Source organism: Mauremys reevesii, linkage group 15 (assembly GCF_016161935.1).
Source record: "Mauremys reevesii isolate NIE-2019 linkage group 15, ASM1616193v1, whole genome shotgun sequence".
Taxonomy (NCBI): domain Eukaryota; kingdom Metazoa; phylum Chordata; order Testudines; family Geoemydidae; genus Mauremys; species Mauremys reevesii.
Window position 1 is genome coordinate 36,292,728 of NC_052637.1, and position 25,520 is coordinate 36,318,247.

General features: G+C 42.7%; 1 protein-coding gene across 5 annotated transcripts; it reads right to left on the reverse strand.

Annotated features, from left to right (window-relative positions):
* Positions 1-553: 553 nt before the first annotated feature.
* CRLF3 (cytokine receptor like factor 3) lies at positions 554-25,504 on the reverse strand. Of its 5 annotated transcripts, none has more exons than XM_039501427.1 (8): positions 25,273-25,504; positions 17,173-17,380; positions 13,862-13,949; positions 13,158-13,335; positions 11,758-11,980; positions 10,630-10,762; positions 4,809-4,921; positions 554-3,437 (listed from the first exon to the last, which is right to left on the reverse strand). In XM_039501427.1, the coding sequence occupies exons 1-8, from the start codon at positions 25,300-25,302 to the stop codon at positions 3,184-3,186; spliced, it is 1,227 nt and encodes a 408-aa protein (XP_039357361.1). In that variant the 5' UTR covers positions 25,303-25,504; the 3' UTR covers positions 554-3,183. The 5 variants fall into 5 exon arrangements, with proteins under 5 accessions (XP_039357361.1, XP_039357360.1, XP_039357364.1 ...); XM_039501426.1 differs by lacking the exon at positions 25,273-25,504 and adding an exon at positions 23,168-23,373; XM_039501430.1 differs by lacking the exon at positions 25,273-25,504 and adding an exon at positions 23,278-23,305 and having other exon boundaries at positions 17,173-17,319.
* Positions 25,505-25,520: the final 16 nt, after the last annotated feature.

The following is a 25,520-nucleotide window of genomic DNA, read 5'->3' on the forward strand; positions in this document are numbered from 1 at the left end:
GGTGTTTATTTTATGAAAGGAGGTACCAGCATAGGCTAAACCGAGTAGGAAGCCACAGAAAGGAGTTGCAGTGAGAGGAGATTAAGGCATAGGTATGTTAGCAATGTACATGAACAATGATTATGCGGGTTGTGGCAAGGTTTGCAGATCTAAATAATGAGCAAGGCAAGTTTCAAGTATGATACCATCTTCGGTCTTGTGGCAAATGAACTAGCTGTAGCTTAAAGGGAGAAATTAAGCTTGTCTTGTTCTTCCCAACAGTAGCACTTCTGAGGTTAGAGGGAAGAATCACCAACAGTGTGTACACACTTCAGTAGCAGGTCCTGTGAAAATTACTAGAAAAGAACTCCATACAGAAAGGATAATAGTAAAGCTGCACTTGGTCTGAGTAGACATGTTTATGGACAGACCCAGTTATGCTGGTCATCTGATCTATGGACTTACTAGTATAGGGCTCATCTATACCTAGTTTGAACAGATGCTGAGGTTTATTCCGGAGGGAGGGGTAAGGAGAGCAGTATAAGCAGTGCTAACAATTAACACATGCACAGAGTTCAGGGATCAACTTTTATTTTTAAAAAATAATTTCACAGGACAAACATCTGTCATTGAGGTAAGTGAGTATTATGGCTTCAGAGAACATACTTTCAAAGTTTCATAAGAAGTTTTGTATTTACAACAAGCTTTTTGCATGACTAGTATTTAGATGTGGAACATGTTTTGAAGCAGTTGCAAGTGTCAAGCCTTCAATCTGCTGAAACCTTTAATTGTTTTGGAGAAGCTACTGCTACAGTAATAAGGTTCTTTAAAAGGATTAACAGTACAGGTGAGTACTTTGGTGTTTGAAGAGTACCTATCTAGTAGTTCATGCGGCTAGCCTTGGTGATCATCTACAACAAATCTGTCCTTACAAACAGCTGGAAGCTGACATCTTGGATAATGGCAAAAGATGGGTTTTAATGTAAGTGACTTACCTGAAATCATGAAGTTTAAGTAGATAAGACTGATTTGACCTCAATTATACTCTCCCTAAAAGCTAGAGAGAGTGAGGGTTTGCAGTAGTGCAAGGGCTAGTTTACTATGCTGGACATTTCTCAAATCTTGTACAAATGTACCAGCTCTTACTACAAATTTTTTTTAAGCTGGTTTGTAGTATGTACTATGAACAAACTGACAGAACTATCTCAGGTAGGAGTATACTGAACTGTTAAAGCCCTACATAATGTTTTATATTTTATATTTTGATAGTTACCTATTCTTACCAGCCCTTTCACATGAAGAGGGAGGCGTACATTTGCCTCTTAGAGTAAATACCCTTTTTTCCTTAAAGATCGCAATCTGGCTCTCTTTGCTTGAAGTAGAGTTTTATGGAGGTTAATCATACATGCCCAGTACCTAACATCTGGACTCACAGGGAAAGGGATCAGAAATATCCAGTGGACAAGGCATGGGCATATGAACAGACCTATGTCCTGCTACCAGCTTCAGTGCTAACTTGACTATTGGCAAGTTGTACCCTCTGTCCTGCTGTAAATAGGGATACTACACTGAATAGTCTTCAAAAGCACTTTCCTAGGTATAGATGAACTATATTATGTTAAAAAAAAGTTGCATCAGATCAGTGGTCCATCTAATCCAGTACACTAAATGTCCTATCAGCTGCTTCAAAGGAAGAAATCCTGCACTTAACCTGTTCCCAGACAAAGTTTCCTCCTAATCCCTAATGAACCGTTTGTATGATGAAGTTTGAGGATCCAAAAATCTCAGTGGGTATTACCTGTAGCTAATTCTTAATTCTCACCATCTTTTCACAGTAAATCTTAATCTAGTTCTGTGGTGGCTGAGGAGATTTTTGGTATCTGCTTGAAATTTCTACTTTTCACTTACATTTAATATATTTCTTGTGTAACAAGAAGGGGAATAAAAGTTCCTTCTTCGGCTTCTCCCCACTTTGAACATTTTCTCTAATGTGAATAATCCCTCCCCCTCTTGAGTTTTTCCATGCCCATTGTTGCCAGTCTTAAAATCAACTTGCTTCTCCTATATCCTTTAGGGTGAAGACTGGAAAAATTCACATAGTCCAAATGGGATAACTTTATTTGTGACTGGTATAGGGGGCATCTGTAACTACCACAGCCATGGGTATATTTGAATGAAAGGAATAGGGCAAGATCTTATGATTGTATGATCTATTAACAAAAAGCTTTACAAAATATCACCACCTGTATTTAAAAAAACTGCCACAATTGCTTTATATACACAATATTTGCCTTTTGAGGTAAAGCAAAGGTTTTTATATACTTATTGTATGTTAGGGCTCTAAACACTTTTTTGTTAACAGGCTCTTGTAAACCAAGTAACACTAATAGTCTCTGGACGAGAAACAGGACTAGTTTAATACTGTTACTCAGTCATTTATAACTACCCTGTTCAAATTCATAGTAAATTCCTATACTACTACACATTATTATAATAGAACAAGAAAATAAGTTACCATTCTTTGCTTTATGGTTTGACTTAAGTTTCATAGTTCATGGTACTAAAGGGTGGTGTCTTAAGCATGGTCCATGTGGTTTATCAAACTTATTCCAGAAGACACACAAACTACTGTTCAGTATTTGAAGGTAAGGCACATTGGTAAAGAAATTAGACACAAAACATCCTGACTACGTATTTCAACATATTTAAGGCTCAGACATTCTTATTTTTGGGTAATGATGACAAACCGTACCACACCCAGAAGAAAATGTATTATGCAGAACCACAACAGTTCTGCCTTTTGAAAGTTCAAGTTGCAGCATTCTGTAACAGTCTATCTGAAATTTACTAAGATAGTTTGCTCTTATTGGAGGTGGGATAGAGAAAACTTTGGACCATTAACCCTAAGCCAAAAGTGTTACAGGGTTGTTTCACAGAACAGCAGCAGTAAGCAAAGTTCATTCCATTCAGTACATGTACCCTGAGGTTTTTCCAGTTTTTATTCCAAAGCTGTATGAAATTAATTGCCTGTTTAGCTTTTTATAGAGTAAATAAATCATGTTTTCCATTATTTTGAAATGGATCCAAGTACACCATAGTGACCTTCAAGTGATGTAAAGACGAGTTTTGTTAAACCCCAGTTAGATACCAAAAGCTGGAAAAATGAATTCAACTTTTAAAATTTACAGCAAACAACTAGACAGGCTAGAACACTAACACCTTCCAGCCTGGGTAGGAGAACGAACATCCAAAATATAAAGAACCACATGAGTGATCAAGTACCCAATCAAAAACTACTTCCCTGTTGTTAGAACTGATGGTTACTCTGAGTTTGGTGTTTCCTCCCTCGTTGTTGTTGGGACCTAAATGCACAACTTCCATGTCAAATGTCACAGTTGATCCACAAGTAACAGCAGGCAATTGGTTTGTCATCTCTTTGCCATTTACAAATACTGCCCCTGAAACAGTCAAGATGTTTAAACATTTTTTTTACAGTGCATAATGCTCAGGGGCAGAAGTTGGCTGCACCACTGATGAAGCCCCAACACACACCTCCATTCCCCCCCAAGAATGCATATCATCATGTGATTTGCTGACTACTCAAACCCAAAGAAAACTGACATGTAAAATCATAATTGAACTTTGTAACAGCTATACTAATTTTGTGCCAGTCTTAGCTCTTCCCAAAAACAGAATAGATGATATTGACAAAACATTTTAACCAGTACCTGTGACACTGTGCACTGGCATAATAAGCAAATATACTAGCTGAAACATAAGTGCATTAGAGCTCCACTGTTACATTCCTTATACACATCAGGAAACAACTTTAAAATGTTTTCACTTGCCCTCCTATCCCAAACTATTAACCACTAACTTTTCAGTGATAAAATAGAAACTAGGGTTCACAATAGCTCTTAAATATTCTATTTAAGTTAAATACAGAGAGATAGACAAGGATTAATTACCAAAGATTGCATTTGCTTATCATGGACTGACTGCACTATCAAGGTAGGAAAGTTGTCAGTACCACTAATTCTTTCATTGTAAGTGCCTGAGGGCAGGGACTCTCTTTAGATGTTTGAGTGGTGCTTGGCAAAGTTTAGGGTAACTGATTAATAAAATGGAAGATTACCAGTTGTACTGTTCTCTTTTATCAATGTAACCTTACGTAAAAATAAGTTGTGCGCTTTTTTTTTAAAGAAAGTAAGAATAGCCATACTACTTCAGAGCAATGTTCTATACAGCCAGACCACTATCTTGTCTTGAGAGTGGCCAGTGCCAGATGCATCAGAGGGAATGAACAGAACAAGGCTATTTATCGAGTGTTCCATCCATATCAACTGTCAGCCAGTCCTAGCTTCCGGTAGTCAGCGGTTTAGGGACACCCAGAACATGGGGTTGCATCCTTAGCCATTGATGGATCTATCCTCCATGAATTTATCTAATATACGAGACACAGGGCAGGCTTCAATAGTAGCAGTTAGTAAGAGGAAAGCCCAGCTCCAAGCAGGTTTTCCTAAATGGACACTAGTCTCAGGAACTGAGTTGATTTTTTTTGAAGTCTTAGAACAACACATGCAAATTACTAAAGCATACAGCATATTAAGCGAACTTGTGAATGTTAAAGATACAGTACACTTCCGTGTGGTTCACTGCAAGTAACAGAATTGAACTGCTCAGGTTGCTGGAAGCTGTAACAACCCTTCAGCAAAAGATCCAGCAGTTAGAGATAAATGTGTTGTAAAGCACACAATGTACGTGAGCCATGGCCAAGATCTTCATAAACAAGTAGATTATATTCAACAGTGCAATATTAATGAGCTCACCATTTGTACTAATGCACACTGCTTTATCTCGCTGTAAAGAGTCATAGCCGTTCTGCTGTTCCACACAGACTCCTATACTGTCTCGTTTGTCTGGCTGGCCAACAGTTTCGATTCTATGAAGAAGAAAGTAAGTTTTAATGAACAAAACCCAGTAAAAATGGGAGCAAGGTTCATACCGAATCAGCACTACCTTATCATAAATAACCTCTTTACAATGGCCCCAAGGTGTCCACCACAATTTCACGCAAACTTTGAGACCACCTCTGCTGCGTAATTGATCATGTAGGTCCTTAAGACCAGCTTCACCATATACTTCTCCTCAGCTTGTAGCAGATGCTCATCTGGCATAGAGGTTACAGCTGTCTCTTTTCTCACAATCTTCAAATTTTCTTTTTCTTAAGTGTCCCCCCTAGCGGTGTAGCCTGTGGCCTGCCATTTTCAATAGGCAGAATCACAAATGTAGTCATTGTCTATCAAACTGTCAACATCACATTTTTAAGGCAAAATACTCCACTTCTGGCAGGTACACAAGGCCCTATGTGCAGCAAAATCTCCTTAAAAGGGACTCCGAACATAACCCTGATTTAAGTTACTAATCGAGGGGTTGAAAGTGGGTTTAATGTAGATGATATCCATGACAAAAGGAGGATGAATCATGCAGAAGAACAAGGTGCAATCTCTATCAGATTAACACTGTACACTCTTAAGGAGTTGCCATTCATCTATTTGAAAGGAAAAGTAGGATCAGTGGTGCTAGCCAACTGTAAAAAGGTAAGTCATTGCAGAGAGGCTAGAATGGCAATTTGATAATGTGAATAGAATTGTACCTGATATTTGCAAACGTCAATTGCTAGAGTATTGAAAATAAACCCATGATCTGGTCAACTAAGTGCTCAGAGGCAGCCTGCTGCCACTACAGAATTTCTGAGCTTACTGTACTTTTGCCATGTGCATAGTTACCCTTTTTTTGTTCTAATCTTTATTAGAAGTTAAAGTGACTGTCACTAAGGAACTGACCAGCCATATAGCCCTATTAATATGAAGCCCTGTATTGGGTCATGGATTAATCCCTCAGGGTGAGAACGTAGTGATAGTTGCAGGTGTTTCTCTAGCTTTTATTAGAAAGAGTAGCCGGTTCCCTTAACAATTATGGGACCCTAACTCATCCTGCTAACTTTCTTTGGATAGAGAGACCAAGCCTTTGGTGGGGAAGGTGGGGGCAGAATCTTAAAACAAGTAACAGGAAAAGTAATTTGCAAGCCGGCTTCTGCCAAGATGAATTTATAATTTTGATAAAGAACTGACAGTGAGACTTTTCCAATGATCGATCAAACAGATGTGTGCGTATGGATGAACCATTGAAACCTAATGCCCACATCCCAGCCAAAGGCCAATAATCAGGCCTATAAAGGGGAGGGAGGCCATATAAGCTGTATGTTTAAAGATACTTCTATAAATTGATCTGTTTTCCTCTGTCCTGTGAATCATACATTTACCTCTTACTCTTTGGGTAAAGTTTTCAAAAAAGCCCAAAGAACGCATCCATTCTATGCATCCGAAGAAGTGAGCTGTAGCTCACGAAAGCTCATGCTGAACTAAATTTGTTAGTCTCTAAGGTGCCACAAGTACTCCTGTTCTTTTTGCTAATAATTTATAGCATCAAGGCAGCAGAGGAGTTCGATGCTTATTTTCCTTCAGTCTTCATTAAAACATTTGATAGTGACCAGATACTTAACACAATATTGTTAAGGGGGAAGGACTACAAGCCAAAATAGGGAAAGAACAGGTTAAAGAATATTTAGATACTTTAGATGTATTAAAGTTGTCAGTGTCTGATGAAATTCATCCTAGGGTACTTAAGGAACTAGCTGAAGCAATCATCTTTGAGAACTCATGGCAGCGGGGTGAAGTCTCAGAGGATTGAAGGACAAACATAGTAGCTATCTTTAAAAAGGAGAACAAAGAAGATCCAGAGAATTACAGACCTGTCAGCCTGGAAAGATACTGCACCAAATTATTAAACAATCTATTTGTAAGCACCAGCAGGATAATAAGGTTATAAGAAATAGCTAGCATGGATTTGTCAAGAACAAATCATGCCAAACCCACCTAATTTCCTTCTTTGATGGGTTAATTTCCTAGAGGATGGTGGAGAAGCAGTAGATGTGATATATCTTGATTTATCTATGAGGAAAGGGAAAAAACACGGGGCATGTTCAGTCCCAAAAGACTGAAGGAGGGCAGGGGGGAACTGTTACAGGCTGTGCTGTGCTGTCCGTGTCCACGGAAGGTAGGACAAGAAGTAATGGGATTAGTCTGCAGTAAGGGAGATTTAGGTTAAATATTAGGAAAAACTTTTTAACTGTAAGAGTAGTTAAGCACGGGAATAGGCTTTGAAGAGAGGTCAGGGAATCCCCATCATTGGTGGTCTTTAAGAACAGGTTGAACAAACATCTGTCAGGGATGGTCTAGATATACTTGATCTTGCTTCTGCGTAAGAAGCTCGTCTTGCTAACCTGTCGAGGTCCTACATTTCTGTGATCTGTCAAACTTCACAAAGATGCAACAGCCGTTTCAAGAACTGGAAATTAATAGAGCCCTTTTTATTACATTTCATGATTTGAGAGTAGTCTGGCAAATTATTAGTTCCTTCCTTCAAGATGTACAGGAGAAATCCAACTTGGAACCATGGTGTACTCTCATCTTCTATCAGTTCTCTGGAAACCATCACTGAGATTGCTTTATAACATAGCTTTCAGCTAGGAAAACAAACAAAAATCCAAGTGTCTTGAAGTTTTGCATTTTGAATTGATCCACAATGAGAACTGTTTGTACAAAAGAACCTTAGATAAGGTTTACAATTCTCATCTGCGATATTTATAGTGTTCATTAGGTCTAGTCATTACTGCAGTTTTATAAATATTAACTTAGAAATGTTCAGATATCGTTAATGTCTTCATACATTAGAGAACACCAATTCTATGCCTCTCCAGTTAATGCAGAATCTCTTTGATTTTTTGTCTGGAAATATGTATGTTTGCATAACACAAAGCTGACTGAGTGCACTAGCTTATCTGTAAAATTAAAACCCATTTTCAAGTAAGTGATCCATGGCTTTGATCTATCACTTCATGCACACTGGTGTATATGACTGAGCAGATCACAGAAACAAGCTGTACTAGCAGTAGAGGGAAGACAGAGCGATTACACAAACAGCAGGACAGAACAACTGGACTCAAGGGCAACAGTGTGGAAGTCCTTACAAACATAATATGCCAACACACACAGTATAAAGACCATGGGCATGGTGGCAGGCTGGGCACCCCAGTAAGGGGGTAAGCTTAAATCGTTAACAAGCCCATGGGTTTGGTGCAGGACACCATTTCTTAGCTTAATAGTTTTGTCAATTCCAGCAGCAAACCATCCCAGGAAGCACAGCTCTAGACAGGAGGAGTTGTATATAAGGGAACTTTTAGAAAGACTTTGCTGTGAATGTCTCAGGGATAAACTGCTATTCATTTTACTAATGAAAACCATTTGATCTAGAATCCATGTTTAGGATGACTATTTTTCTCTGCAGTTTTGGAGAACTTGTGACCTGGAGTTGTTAAGTGTATCTAGAACATGCAGTAGAAAAACTATTTAACAGACCATGTTTTAAATCCTATATCATCACTTTGTTGGTGATGATAGACGTCCTCTCCTTTTAACTGCAGGGAGTAGACAGATATACAAGATCAACCATAGGTTTTCATAGTTAGTGAAATCGAACACCCCACAGTTTCCATTAATCTCAAAACAGAGAGATGCACAAGCCACCATCCATCATATGCACTTATTTATGAATTAGCTGTAGATAGATTAGGCTAAACCTGCCAGACTCACCAGGGCACACTGTGTCGCCCCTGTCAGACAGCCTCATTTACCCGGCTATATCATCTTGAATTGCTAGTGCAGCTGGACTCATCTTGTCTTCCTACTGCAAGGATAAGCACTGCAAACAACTGCAGTCTAAAGAGCAGGGGGTGGTCACCCTGGAGACTCTCTCACCATCCCTTCCAAGCACAGCTCCATGGGGGCAGCAGAGACCTGGGAATAATCATACCCCCAATTATAGCCTCATCTAAATGTCTTGGTTGGTGACACTCGGATCAAAGAGATCTATTTATGAGAAGGGGACATACGAAATGCTGGTTGTATTACAGCTTTGCTACTCACTGGAGGGGCTATTATGCCTCCTGAATATATGACAAGAAGATTATCTGTAACATGAGTCTTGCCCGTTTCTATCCAGGAGCCTGGTTATCCCTTTGTGAATGTACTGTTGAAACAGATGGAGAAAGCCAAATGCCAAGTATTGCAGCTAGTGGACTAGCAGAATCTAATATACGCTTTGAAATGGGAAGCTCTTGTGGGGATTGGGGAAAGTAACACAACCTATTTTCTAACTTTCGAGATTCTCTTTAAAAAAACACATGTTCCATCACATCTTTTGCAGACATATGTGGGCTAGTGCTCTGTGATACAGAAACATGATCTTTCCTCCGAGAGAATGAGCAAAATCCACACTACAAAAAAAACTGCACATCAAAAGGATTTTCATCTCTGTTACCAATATGAAAAGGTAAGAGAGTCACTGGTGTGAAACGGAACCAGGGAAAGCCTCAACACTCTGCATTTAATAGCACAGATGCTTCTGTGCCAAGCAATATTAAGCCTAGTGTTTTATTTGAGATGGAAACTGTGGAGCTCTTTGCATCCATGGCAGACAATGGACAGTTGAATATGCCCTTGTCTTATGACCATCCAAAGCCAACAGAATCCAAGTTTCAGGGTTAGGGTTAATGTGTAACATCATCTAGAAAGCTACCTCGATAAACACCATAATCACACCCCCTAAACTACCAGTGGAGTTTGCAGCAGGACTGTCAAGCCTATTACACAAAAACTGTCAGCCTGTGTAATAAGAGAAAGGTGGGGAAAAGCTATGGCTAAGTCTCTTAGATCTACAATCACAACTGACACCTCCTGGCAGATGAGACATCTCCACAGGGACTCTCCTCTTCCCCAGCCAATCAGCATCATCTCAAGGGAAGGGCTCAATGAAGAAAAGCTGCCAAGGTTTCTGATCTCCCTGATGTGCCAAATTAAATTCTTAACTCTGAAAGTAAATTCCCCATGCTACCTTTTCCCCTCAGGAGTTTCTACAGATGGCGACCAACAGTCATCTGACCAGAGCTATAATTATGCTGGAGGTGGTATCTTTTTGAGAACTTACTCTACTGCCAATCAGCCATTCTTACACTGTCACATGAAAACAACGCTCCAACAGTCCTAGAAGAATGGGGAGGGTTGGGAAGGAAAGAGGTTACTGTTTAGGGTACCTAATCCAAAGCCCACTGGAGTCAACGGAAGAATACCAATGGGCTTTAGATCAGGTCACAGCAGTTGCTGAGAAGCACCAAAAAAGCTCTAAACACCCCACAGGTCCACTCAGTCTAGGCTAATTTGGGGACCTCATTGAGGAAGGAATAGAGCACGTCAGCTCCTGTTCTAGGTTAGGATGGATCCTACAAGAGAGTCTTGGACTTAGTCCTGAAGAACTAGAAGGTGGAAGCAAAGAGAGGAGGGTTCAGGCTTCACACACAAATGGGCCTGTGTATTATGGACACGCCACTAAGTCCGTGATTTGGAAGTTTACAACTTAGAGGCACAGTGAGGCTTGAGTTCCCTGTACAACACAGCGGTAGCAAAATGAGACAAAACAGGAAATTCCGTTTGCGTAAGTGCCTCATGCAATGGCAACACAGCATGTACTTGCCTGAACGTTAATGTCTGCCCACAGAAGTAAGTAGGAGCTTTGGAGTAGAGCACACCACATGACTGAGAATCATTTCGAAGTGCTATGTTTCTTCGACTGCTCAGGCTGTAACCCTCCAAACCTGCTGTCCATTCTTCAAACAAACAAACACAAAAACATGAATTACTTCACTGGCTATCACGTGGGGAAGGAGCTTCAGTTGGCTGCATCCAGTCTTTTTATTTCATTTGCAAGTTAGTCATGTTACCAAAGCTCTGGGTCTAACCTCTCATTGATGTGCAAAAGGAGTGAGAGAGAAATGAGGCATTTTTTGTAATATCGTGATTGTTGCCAAAAAGATTAACCTGCATTTGACTCTTGGCTGTGATTACTTACAAAGAAGTGACAAAAATGTATATTACACAGTTTCCTTATAAAATTAATTGGGACTAAAGATAAACTGGCGTTTCCCTCATTTCCAGCCAGTTTAAGAACTAGCCTTATAGACATTTACAAACTTATTAGATGTAGATTTTCTATAATAATGAGGAAAAAAAATAGAAAAGATCTTCAGTTGCGTCAGTCAGTGAATCTTGCTAACCCCTCTGCTACCTGTCTAAATAACAGCACGATGAGATAAGACCTCATTTCTCAATGGAAGCCTAACGTTCCACCCTCAAGGAAAGCAAAACTCCAGGCTATTACAGAAACCAGAAATCCTTGAGGAAAGCCAGAACAAGAGTGAACGCTCCATTTCTCATTACAACCAATACAAAAGGGAAGTAGGTAGAAAACCCCTGCAAACAGGCTCTGACACAATGACAGATGTGAATTTAAAATTCTTCATGAAACATGAATCTCACACTGGTATTTCCCAAGTGCAGGTGCTGCTCCAGCCCAAGCATCAGGTTGATAGCTACCATGTGTGCTACAGAACTAGTTGCAGTTAAAATTAAGCAAAGAATCCAACTGTAGAAGGGTAGGTATCTAATTACCTTGTATTATTTAGATACACATTTAATTCCATATATTGCAAGGCAACAAACTCCATTGTCTTCAGACAGCAAACAGCTCCACAAAATCTACAGCACGTTATGGGTTTTTCACACACACTATAAGCTTCAGAAGACTAACAACAAAAGTTTATACCATGAGGAACTAATGTAGAACGGCCAGTTTGAGGAATACTCCATGGACTCCATTCCTGCCGTCCATCACCCCGGGCACAGACTCTGAACTGGTAATCAACATTGGGGTCGATATGTAGTACTATGAATTCCATCTCTGAGCCAACATACACATCTTCAAAGTGACTGGCAGTACTCTTGCGATACTGAAGCCTGTAGTCTTGTGGTATAAAGTCATCATCCACCTAAACAGACATTTATTCCATTAACAAGGGATCATGACCATTTCTTCCCTGGATTTCTTTGAACTACAATGTATTCCAGCAGCAGTGCAAGTTAGCAACATTTGTCCTTTGCAAGGTAAGGTGACCAATGGTTGGTCTTTGTTAAAACAACATCCGAAACACAACATTCTTTCATACTTCTGGGGAGGAATGGCAAGAAAGATAGAGCCATCAGCAGCAATTTAAATATGTATGGTCCTACCAACCGTACCTTTGATTTAGTGAAACTGGAATGCCTTCTGAATACTGAAGAAAGCAATTAGCCAAGCGTCTGATACAAAATCTGAGGTTCTTTACTCACCCACTGTACCTACCAGAGTACCAAATATTTAAGGGTGCAGAAGTTTAATGGGGTAGGGACTGTTTATCTCTATGAGTGAAATCCTGGCCCCACTGAAATCAATGGGAGTTTTCCATTGTTTGTACAGCACCTTGCACAATGGGGCCCTACCTGCAATTACCTACTGTAATATATATCACCACCAAGTATGGATTCTACAAGATGTTTATTCCTAGGTCAATCTGTGCTTCTGACAAATACAGGCCATTAAGACCTATTTCGGCAATTGCTATTTAGATGATGGTGTCACAGAATTAATATTTCTGTACCACTCATCTGTTTAGTGGGAAGTGTTATAGGCTGGTTTTTGGTTTTGGGGAAAGGGGAGGGCTGGGTGAGGTAACCTCCTGCCTCTTCCATTTCCAACAGTTTGGCCCAAGAAGAGAGGAGGAGTGGACAGTTTTTTCAGCTAGCTCTGTTGGCTTTTCTACACAACAGGTTGTAAACAGATCTGCTGCACTAACTGGCAGATACTGGGAGACAGCAGGTACTATCAAGCAGCAAACAGGTAGCCCAGTGCCAGACTGAGTGGTCTAAGGGCTGGATTCTCACATGAAAGTCTTCATCCACACACACTTGTGCCTCAAAAATCTACCATAATGTGCACCTGGATCAAACCATAACATACAATTTCTTCCAGTGTATTTTAAATCCCAAGTCAGAAGGAGAGGATTCCCTTGATGGAGGAAGAAATACAGCGTGAAAGTGACATTCAGTTTGAGAAAGAATACCTTCTTTTGTCTGAAACAGGGTCTAAAAGAGAACCTGAGTGACATTCATTCAAGAGATTTTACTCACCTTACACCACCGGACTAGGATACCGCCAGGCTTCTCAGTAAGTTCTTCTATCTGTACAGGCGGCCGAGACGCTACAGTCCCATGGCTGAAGATTTGATTTTTCACTATAGTAAGAAGACAGTCATCCAGCTGGGCTGATAAACAAGGCACATCAACCAAGGCGGGCACTTCTGGCAAGCTAAGGAAAGAAAAATTGCTGACATGTAAGGGAACAGCTTGTATACAATTCTATTCCAGCCATACACTTAAAAGACAACACATGTGGGGCTGATTATTTTTTTAACTCTATACTTCAAGGGACTGGTTTTAAAAATTAGAACATTAAAGGAATTCCAGACTTCAGACTTAAAAGACTGAGGAAGTAGCTAATATTTTAGGCCCAATGATGTCATCTGTGTCTCAGTAATCTCTTCTCTTTCATTGGGATTGATGAAAACTATTGCGAACAGACAATCCATATTTCAAGAGAGACCATCTGAGGACTCAACACTATTTGAATTATCACGGCCAACCCCTTCCAGAATCTATATGTAAGTGGGACAACAAAGCTGAAATAAACCTTTGAAATAAAAGTCCCTAATGTCCATTGCCTTAAAAGGGAACAGAACAAAACAAAAACAAACAAAAAAAACCCACGTAGAAGCATGTTAATCATGATCCTTGCTGCATTCTCAAATCCCCCCCACCAGACTGATGTCTCTTACCTATCCAGCTGAATGTGCAAAGCCTTTTTTGTAAAGTTGCACAGTTTTTCATTCTCCTCTCCCATGACCTCATGGATGACACCCTCTCCTGGAATGAGACAGTAAAAAAAATTTTTCCTAATATGAAAACATTCTTCACATCAAAGAATAACCAGTGCTGAAGTGAACACATTGTTAAAAAAAATGTTCAGTGTTTTCAATGCTCCTGCAAGACACTTGGCTAGAACATATATGTATTGAAATTCTATTAGTTAATAGTATATGTCTCTATAGCATCCTTTGATGGCAATCTTAAAAAGTTTTGGAGGAACTTCCATGAAGGAGTTAGGTGATTTGACCGAGGTCCCAGACAGGAACAGAGCTGGGACCAGATGCCAGAAATCATGGCTCCTTATCCTCTGGCTCCAGCACTTGACAGCCCAACTACTTTAAGAGGGAAACATCATCACAGAAAATGCAGAGCATCTTTACTGATTAGAACCGGAAAAAGCTAAAACTGGCAAAGAAATTATAAGAGTTTCAACAGTGTGCAGAATCAGGCCCTGCTCAGCATCATTAATGTAATTTTTTTTTCAAATGTAACATTCTATGATAGTCTGTGCAGTGCAAGGTAGGAATAGATCAATAGAAAGCTTTTCAAACACATCAGCTCTGATCCCCTACATTTACGTGGAAACCCCTGAAGTTACAGGAAGATCTACAGTGACTTCTGCTTAAATCCAGCTTGGACTCTTCCCAAGTTTGTCATCTGATCTGTGGGAGCTCAGTCCAGTTCCAAGTGGACAGTTGCCAACATTTAAGAAAACAGAAAAACGCACACTGTGTTTGGCTGCAAAAGACTGAATGTGCATGAAGACTGAACTCCCTTCTTGCTCAGAGGTGGTCCCTCTAGAATAGAGCCACTGTATAGCAAAACTTTTACTGCCACTGTCCACATAGGCAGCTGTGGCCCAGTGGATTAGAAGTAGACTAATAGCCGGGGATCCGGGAGCTCTGATATAAGGTCTTATCAGACTGATACAAGTTACGTCACCTCCTGTGGTCAAATGGAGATGGTGTTAATACCAGCTTCACAGGAGCAGGCAAAACTATTTGGAAAGTGACAAATTGCTTTGGTGGATACAGGACTTCGTTCAGACAGCCAAGACAGCAACTTCCTTAAGCACAAAACTCACATCCAAGTGCAAGCAGCAGACTGTACGCCGCATTGCAGTTCACAAACCAGCGCACCGTGGAAGAAATTTAAAGTTGAGACAGACAAGAACAATGCAAGGAAACAACCAGCCCAGTCATGGCTGAAGCAGGCCACAGAATAGGTTCTCCAGTGCAGGGAAACACTCAATAGCGACATTCCTCTGTGACTAGCTATTTATTTGGTAATGATATGGAATAGTTCACCCTTAATGGGACACTTCGACACTTCTATTGTTTTCTGTCCCAACGGCAAATCTCCTGGAGAAAAGCAGGACTTTCCTTGCAGATATAAATGGGATGTGAGGGCGGGAAAGGCCAGTGACAGGCAGTACAGTATAATCCTTGAACTTTTGTACACTATGTTTTTACACCACAGACTCAAAATAACTTCCCTCCAGTCCCAAATGCTGGAACAAACATTCAGTCTATTTTGGCAGAAACTCATTTTCCAATATAGAATAAACTCAAATCCAAAATTATTTTCTCCTAGAGCAAAAGCAATTAGACCACATAGGGTGAAATTTACCCCCTGTGCAAAGGACTAGCACAAGGATCGGCAACCTTTGGCACGCAGCTCGCCAGGGAAAGCCCCTGGTGGGCCGGACCAGTTTGTTTACCTTCCGCGTCCGCAGGTTCGGCCAATCGCAGCTCCCAGTGGCTGCGGTTTGCTGCTCCAGGCCAATGGGGGTGGCGGGAAGCAGTGCAGGCCAAGGGATGTGCTGGCCGCCCTTCCCGCAGCCCCCATTGGCCTGGGACTGCGAACCGCGGCCAGTGGGAGCCGCGCTCGGCTGAACCTGTGAACGCGGCAGGTAAACAAACCAGCCCGGCCTGCCAGGTGCTTACACTGGCGGGCCACGGGCCAAAGATTGCCGATCCCTGGACTAGCATAAGACCTATGCACCACTGAAGTTCCGCTTAGGTTTAAAATAAACTGCCAGCTTAACAGTACCAAAACCACCACAGATGTTTTGTTATTTATGAGGGCTCACCATACACCCCTGGTGTATGGTGTTATTTATGAGGCTCTGAGATACATTTTATTTTAAAGAGGCCAAACACAATCCATTGCTTCTCCTTTGGTGGTCTGGAAGTTAACTTTGTGGGAATACATACCCCTGAAAGTAGGTTCTCTCCCCCCGTAACATTCCATACTTCAGCCCATTTATACTATAATCCTAGGGTTATATACCAAAATGCTAAAATACGGATCCTCATAAGCAAGCATTGATATGTTTCCCCCCACTCCACCCCCAATTCTGCAGAGATCTTTAAACCTTTACTAGTGTTGGTTTAGCATAGGCCCATTTCAGCCAAGACATGCTGTTCGTAACATGCACTACGATCTACACCAGGGGTGGGCAAACTTTTTGGCCTGAGGGCCACACTGGGGTATGGAAATTGTATGGTGAGCCATGAATGCTCACGAAATTGGGGGTAGGGGTGCAGGAGGGGGCTCTGGACTGGGACCAATGGGTTTGGAGGGCAGGAGAGTGATCAGGGATGGGGCAGGCAGTTGGGAAACAGGGGAGGGGGTGAAGGCTCTGGCTGGGGGTGTGGGCTCTGGGGTAGGGCTGGGGATGAGGAGTTTGGGGTACAAGAGGGGGCTCCGGGCTAGGATCAAGGGGTTTGGAGGGTGGGATCAGGGCTGTGGCAAGGGATTGGGGCATGGGGAGAGGGAGATGTTCAGGAGTGAATGCTCTGGGTGGCGCTTTCCAGGAGCTGCTTGCGGTAGCATGTCCCCCGCTCCGGCTCCTGTGCAGAGGTATGGCCAGGCGGCTCTGCGCGCTGCCCCGTTCACAGACGCCACCTCTGTGGCTCCCATTGGCCGTGAACTGTGGCCAATGGGAGCGGCCCCTACGGACAGGGTATCACGGAGAGCCACCTGGCCACACCTTTGTGTACTATGTAGGAGCCGGAGGGGGGGTCATGCCGGCTGCTTCCTGGGAGCCACGCAGAGCGGGGCAACCCCCGACCCTGCTCCCCGACGGGAGGTGAGGGCCGGATTAAAAGGTCTGACAGGCTGGATGTGGCCCACCAGCCATAGTTTGCTCGCCACTGATCTACACTAACCTTTAAGAGAAGACTTATAGGAATGTATATTTTAAACAGCCCCCTACCTTCCTGGAGCAGGTCATCAGCTGTACTGACTCCATGTTCTATTAGTTTCTGGCATTCATCCAATGGCTTGATGCTCTCTTGTTCTATGGCATCCACTTCCTGCAGCAATAACACTAGTCGCTCATCCAGCAGCTTCCTCAGGGTCCCTTTTAAATCATTAAAATGCTGCTCAAGTACATCCCTTGTCAGAGCTGCACTCTCTCTGATCTGACTCAAGACAACAGAAAAGAGAAGGATTCAGGGTGAGCAGCTGAAAAGAAATATTCCTTTATCATTGCGTATTACATTGCCTGCATTTGCTGGTGGAAAGCTCTATGCTAGGTCAACTTTTACAAAGGCTCTCAGACAATTAACAAACCTACTAGGATCCTGTCATTGTAGGATACTCATTTGATTAAAGGCACAAAGCAGGGGAGAGAAAAGGTAGTGAGGCTACCCAAGCAGAAAGACAAGCGATGAAAGCAAAGCAAAACTTGTAATCTTTTAGAGAAGGATTAGGAACAATGAGGAAAGCCACATGAAACTGGAAGAGAGGAGAGTATCCTTTAGGACAATTATCTCCCCCATACACAAACTAAGAGTGATGAGCCTACAGTAACAGGGTCACAAATCATGTGGACAACAGGATGCCTTTCGCCAACTACGAGGCAGGCTACGTATGCCATGGCCAAAATAGCCCAGTGCAAATGAGACACATTGAAAATGTAACCAATTCAAATCAAGCCAGAACACATTAAGTAAATCAATTTATTCTGGGACTATTAGACGATAAAAGCGTGGCCCTCATTACTGTAGTATTTGAGCACCTCTATCTTGAGGTATTTATTCTCACAACACCCTTGTGAGGTAAGGCAGTACCATTATCCCCATTGTACAGATGAGGAACTGAGGCACAAAAAGGGTAAGTGACTTGCCCGACATAACAGAGAAAGCTTGTAGTAGAGCAGGGACTTGAACTCACATCTCACAAGTCCTTGGCTAGTGCCCTAACCACTGGAAAAGCCTTCTTCTACTTTACTCAACAGATTTCCTTTCCAGTATCTATAAACTATTTAAGTCTCCTGAGGAAAGTAAGGTTTCAGAGTAGCAGCCGTGTTAGTCTATATCCGCAAAAAAAACAGGAGTACTTGTGGCACCTTAAAGACTAACAAATTTATTTTAGCATGAGCTTTCGTGAGCTGCAGCTCACTTCTTCGGATGCATAGACTGCATAAATACATTAACAGCTTATTTGTTCTCAAGTCAGGGAAATTTCTCCTCTCAGCAGAATTTGTGTTCATCCTCAACAAGAACATCCATAGACACTACTGTAACCTACGGGCTGCTCCTTAGAGCTGCAAGTCTTGAGTGGGTGCATTAAAAAGGGAGAGCAGCTCAGCTGAACAAGAAGTTTTAGAACAGAGTTACAGAGCCTTAATATCATTGGTTGTATTGAAAGCTAGAGAGAGTGTCTTAGGCAATTGCACAGGACTTGTCATGTCGTTAACACATTAAGCAGCAGTGTGGTATTACCCATCCATCCAGAGCACTAAGACAATGAAACATCCACTCCTTGTGCAGCTGGTCCTTTCCACATACTGGACTCACGTTAGTCATGAGAACAGCACTGCAGCACACAGCATTAGAACACAGATATAACTGTGTGTATTTTAACATGTCAAAGATCTTCACTGTTGGCTCACCACATTGTACTTGAATATTTCAGCATGCAGAGGCCTTATCCAAAGCCCATTGCAGTTAGTAGAAGGACTTCACTGACTTCATTGAGGTTTGGATTAGGCCTATCACAAATATGACCAGCCAATATTTGGAGAAACCTACAATTCAGCTCCACAGAGTGGAAAGAGAATGGTTTCAATGTTTACTTGGTCTGTCCATCTGTGTGTTTGAGTCACTAATTTAACTTTAACAGGCAATTTCTAAATTACAAGAAGACTATCACATAGTCTCAAATCAGATCAGACAAGTATCCTGTCATGGCCGGTGCTCCAGAAGAGTAAGAAACCCTGCATTCAGCAGTTATGAAATATGCTGTCCCCAGTGAAAAATCTCTTCTTTCCTCCTATATTTAGAGGCTTAACCCCAGAAGCGTGAGGGTCTGAATCCCTTCCAAAACTTTCTTTTTTTGTATTTACTATTACAACTCTGAATAGTCTTGTTATCCATGTAAGTGACTGATCATTTGTTTGAATCAATACATTTTTTGCCTCAATCTTGGTGCAACGAGTTCCATGGGCCAACTACACAATGTGGGAAGGGAACTTTTGTTTTGTTTTTACATCAGCTGGAAATGGATCACCTTTGAATTCCATTGAATGTTTCCCTTCTTCTTTTATTAGGAGTCAGGGTGAACAGTGACTATGCCACCATATCCATTTTGATTCTATGGATATCGTAAGACTCTTTATTAGAAAAAGTTGTTGTTACAAAAAGTTTACTACAAAGTCGATTAAGACCCCATTGCATAGGATTTTTTTAGGAAGGAAACATTTGAATACGTGAAAAATTAATCACAAGCTAAAAGTTAGAATTAAATACTCCACTATGAAGTGCTTTTATGATTTACACACATAAGGAAATGCTGCAATATAAGCCAAGCCCTAGATGTAGTTTCTAGATCTTTAGAAGTACTGACAACTAACACAGGAAGCTCTTGGGTTAGGTAAAGTAAATTTCCTCTTCAAGCAATCTTCATAAGCCTCTGCGGCTGCCACACAGCTTGGCTTCCCCTCACTTGTTATTTTACGATTTAAGAAAAAAGGAAGTGTTTCGCAGTGTATATACGAGGCAGGAGTGGAGGATGACAGAAGAGAATGGTTGTTCCCCCAAACCCATTACCGTTTTAGATGCGTATACAAACTCAATCAGTATCAGAATCTCAATGCTAGAGCTAGGGATGTGCAAAGAGAAGAGAGGACGAAAATACTGAAAGTAAAAACACACACAGAGGCTCGAGAATGGACTTGAGTGCTGTAGTAAAATGGTCCTAAAATGGAGGTTGATGCTGCAATGCTAAGTGGTCCTGCTAGCTGTAGCCCAGTCTAGGAGTCTTGAGATTTCCAAAGGCTCTTGTCCCCATGTACATCCTGCATAGTTGATTCATGTCCTCCTTTGTCAGATCTCTCGTTAGCGTAAACTCAATTGTGGACAACTCAGCAGATGACCGAGCCCACAGTGGAAAGTGAATCCAGGGGAACAGAAACAAATGCATACAAACACAGAACCATACAGCAAAGAGATCAGCTGAAGTCGCAGGAGCAAGGAAAGATTCAGTACTAATGAATGCAAAGTCCTGTACTCAGGGAGAGGAAACAAACAGCACAAATAAAGGTGACAGTAACTAAGCAGTCACACCCACCAAAGTAACAGAGCAGTTATACTCACCATGCCAATGCAAGTTTACTGTCATTTGTCCCGTTATATGTTATGTTAATAAGCAGCACTACCACTGCAGCGGGGATTGCAAAGTTGGGATGAGAGCAGCAGTCCTCAAACTTTGCAGGGTCACACCTCCTTTACCCCGTCTGTCCCCCTTCCCTCCAAGCCAGAGCCAGGAGTGGGGACAGGATGCGAACAGGGGTAAGGGGGCCAAGGCCACAGCTGGGGGCAGGTGTGTGGCCAGGACTGGAGCCCCGGGTGCAGGGCTAGCAACCAGGGTCCGAAGCAGAGCTGGGTGGCATTCCCTCCCTGCCCCCCATGGGGGTTGGCCCAGGCCCCAGCTGCACCCCCCTGAACAGTCCTCCTGGGGGGGGGGGCACTCCACAGTTTTAGGACCTCTGGACTAGAGGCATCTATGAGGTTCATTACCTTGAGCAGTTTGCAATAACAACAACTTTGAAAACCACTGTGATTAATGAACATTAATCTTCCACTTGGTCATAACATTAGGGCACTAACCCACATAAGTTTACAACAGAGTTCTATGGTGATGGGATCAGTTTCAAGGAAATTATCTGATCACAACAGAAACAACAAGGAGTCTGGTGGCACCTTAAAGACTAACAGATTTGTTTGGGCATAAGCTTTCGTGGGTAAAAAAAACCCACTTCTTCAGATGCATGGAGTGAAAATTACAGATGCAGGAATTATTATACTGACACATGAAGGGAAGGGAGTTATTTTACAAGTGGAGAACCAGTGTTGACAGGGCCAATTCGATCAGGGTGGATGTAGTCCACTCCCAATAACTGATGAGGAGGTGTCAATTCCAAGAGAGGGAAAATTGCTTTTGTAGTGAACCAGCCACTCCCAGTCCCTATTCAAGCCCAAATTAATCGTGTTAAATTTGCAAATGAATTGTAGCTCAGCAGTTTCTCTTGGAAGCCTGTTTTTGAAGTTTTTTTGTTCAAGTATGGCTATTTTTTAATCTATTATAGACTGTCCAGGGAAACTGAAGTGTTCTCCTGCTGGCTTTTGTATGTTACCATTCCTGATGTCTGATTTGTATCCATTTATTCTTTTATGTAGAGACTGTCCGGTTTGGCCAATATACATGGCAGAGGGGCATTGCTGGCATATGATGGCATATATCACCTTAGTAGATGTGCAGGTGAATGAGCCCCTGATGGTGTGGCTGATGTGGTTGGATCCTCTTATAGTGTCGCTAGAGTACATATGGGGACAGAGTAGGCAACGGGGTTTGTTACAGGGATTGGTCCCTGGGTTAGTGTTTCTGTGGCATGGTGTATAGTTGCTGGTGAGTATTTGCTTCAGGTTGGGGGCTGTCTGTAAACGAGGCCTGGCCTGCCTCCCAAGGTCTGTAAGAGTGAGGGATCATTTTCCAGGATAGGTTGTAAATCATTGATGATGTGCTGGAAAGGTTTTAGCTGGGGGCTGTATGTGATGGCCAGTGGTGTTCTGCTATTTTCCCTGTTGGGCCTGTCCTGTACTAGGTGACTTCTGGGTACCCATCTCACTCAAGTTTTACTTAAATCTACAATACCCACCTGGGGAAGTGAGGAAACAGATTGACAGAGCGAGACGGGTACCCAGAAGTCACCTACTACAGGACAGGCCCAACAAGGGAGATAGCAGACCACCACCGGCCATCACATACAGCCCCCAGCTAAAACCTCTCCAGCACATCATATTTATGCCTGCATCTGTAATTTTCACTCCATGCATCTGAAGAAGTGGGTTTTTTACCCATGAAAGCTTATGCCCAAATAAATCTGTTAGTCTTTAAAGTGCCACCAGACTCTGCATTGTTTTTGTGGATACAGACTAACACGGCTACCCCTCTGACACTAGATCACAAGAGAAAAATTCTGTAAGTTTTAAAATAAATGAAAGATCACTCCACAAGATGAACTAACACCAAGGGTGTTCTCAGGTCTACAAAAAGCAAAGACATTCAGGGTATGTCTACACTGAAGAGTTAAACCAGATAATGGGTACCTGAGTCTGAATGCATGGGTATGGAGTCGGGCGATTATATGAGAATCTTCACTTTGATTTTTTTTTCCTTAAAAGCAGATTTCTATCTTTCAAGGTTGCAGAAGAAAAAACTTTAAAACGGGAACTCTAAAAGCCCCCAAACCAGAAGGTTGATAAAAACTCCACAATTTTAACCTCTCATTATTTTTAAGACAATCTCATGATCGGGGAGGGGGGGCACGACTAATTAATTTTTACTTCTGGGAGTTGACAAAACAGGGGCCGTTCTCAGCTAGAGCTGCTCAGTCTGAGGCAGGCAACTACCTGCATCATTTTTGCTCAGATCATGTTCAGAAGATCCCCCCGTGCCAGAGACTTGTTTTAAATTGAAGCGCGGACGCCACATCATCTGACTCTGTCCCAGGAAAGGGGGTGGGGGGTGTTCCAACCCATGGACTAGGAGTGTCCCTACCCTGCCCCCCATTCAGGGTACCCCAACCCCTTCCCCCTCTGCCCCAGCACAGCCCCACCCCCCTGCACTCCCCGGCACAGCTCTGTGCCCTGCCCCCGCCTCTCACCCCAACCCCCAGGCCCCGGGCTGCCCTCCCAGCGCCCCACCTGCTTGCGCGCCTGCTGCAGCCCCCGCAGCCTCTGCTGCAGCTCCCGCCGGTAGCTCCGCGCCGCCTCCACGCTCTCCCGAGCCTCCTGCAGCAGCAACAGCGCCTCACCCTCCGGATCCATCCCACTCCCTGCCCGGGCTGCGGGGACCCGCTGCTGGCAACAGCCGCCCGGGCTGGCCTCACACCCGGAAGCCAGCCACATCCGGGCAATGAGCCAGGCAGGAGGGCGGGGCACGAGTTTAGGGGGGTTTTTTTGTTGTTGTTTTTTTCAATCAAGGAAAACTTTATTGATACCCCAAAATTTACATATGGCACACAAGCTAGCGTTGGTGGAGCAGAAGGAAAGCAGTCACCAAACCCAGGTCCTGATTGCAAAAAGCCCATTCAGAATTCAAGGCTACCTGTGTTCATTCAGGCCCCTCACTGAAAGCAAAAACACATCATTATACCTATGTTACGTAAGACAAATACATTGATATGTATAATAAATTACCATTGAATTTATTGCTACATTTTACATCTACACACTAGTAAACTATTAATTCATTAGCGCAATGAAAATACAGTCATTGCATTAAAATTAAACTATTTTTAATTTGAAATTTAAAAGTCACTCTGTAACACAGGAGAAAGGATGGTCTGGGGTTAGGGTACTAGCCTGGGGCTTGGGAGAACTAGGTTACATTTCCTGCATGGCCTCAGGCAAGTCACTTAGATTTCAGTGGAAGCTTGGAACCAAAATACCTTTGTGGATCGGGGACTTGGCTGCTTTGTGCCTCACTTCCCCAACTAGAAACTGGAAATAATAGTACTTTCTTTCCTCACACAGCTATTGTGCAGATAAATACCACTGAAGATTGTGAAGCACTCAAGTGGGAAAGTAATGGGAGCCAGATAAGTACCCAGGATAGATACATAGTATTAATTACTTAGAGCTTTTCTACACTGGCAATTTACAGCGTTGAAACTTTCTCGCTCAGGGGTGTAAAAAAAACATCCCTGAGTGCAGCAAGTTTCAGCACTGTAAAGCACCAGTGTAGACAGTGTCCCAGCGTTGGGAGCTATGTCAGCGTTGCCAGTGTAGACTAGCCCTTATATGATGTATCTGGCCTTGCAAAAATCAACTTGTCCAATCATGAGGGACAAGTAATTTTTTTCTTATGCACTTAAGGCCCTGATACTGCAAGTAACTCCAGCTGGGTTTACCTCTACACCTATACTGTGCCAAGCCCTATCATATTATACTATAGTAGGTCCCATTATGTTAGGCAATGTACAAATACATAACAAGAAGCAGACCTTGCCCCAGTCTAAACAAACTAGACTAACAAATGGTGGGAGGAAAATGTGAGGCACAGAGAGGTGAAGTGACTTGCCCAGTGTCACACAGCAGGTTAGTGGCAGAATAGGGAACAGAAACATGCCTCCTGAGTCTCAATCCAGTGCATTAGCCACTAGTTCATGCTGCCTCTTCTGTCTCCTATATATCATTTTATTTAGGACGCACACTTGCAAACTTACACATGTGCTTGATTTTAATGCACCATGAGTAGTCCACTGAAGTCTCACAGGGCATTAAGTTAAACACATACATAGGTCTTTGTACAATCACAGTCATAGTGCAATAGTACCCAAAAGCACTAATCAGGATTGAGGCCTTACTGTGCTAGGCACAGAGGAAGCACTGCTTCAGAGCTCATGGCTAATCAAAAGACTCAAATCATATTTAAAAAAAAATGTAATGCAACTCATGATTTTGGGAAGACAGCAGGCACTCCCCACTACCCAAGACTCTTGCCAAGCAGACCTCTTCCTAAACAGTCGTTAGCCCTTCTCTTGGGCTCAGCTTCTACCCCTCCTAGGCTCCAGCCAGTCCCTTCTCACCTTCTACTATAGGTCCCTAAACCACTGGGTTGCAGGGCAGAGGCCCCAAACTGCCCCCTTTCTTTCTTTCCCAGGGTCTTTTCCCACCTATGCAACTCAGCCTCCTCATTGGCATTGGCCCTTTTCTGTCTGTCTAGCGAGCCTCCCCCTCTTGAACTGAGGAAGCACACCCAGATTGCCTCTGGATGGCTACAGACAGCCACTGTACATACAACAAACCTGGTTCTTAGACATGTGCTCCTCCAGCATGTGACCCAGCTATCTTTCATTTCTTTCACCCAAACCTGGCACAGGTGAGCAAGCCCAGCCCCCTGTAGAGGGCCAGCTCACTCTGACACTGATGGTGCACTGTAAAGGCCCCCCAGGGTGATTTCAAGGCCCAGGAGGCAATGGGAGCATGTGACCTACACTTCTAAGGAGAGGCCAGTTACGACCATCTCCTGTGGGGACCCCCACCCCGAGATGAC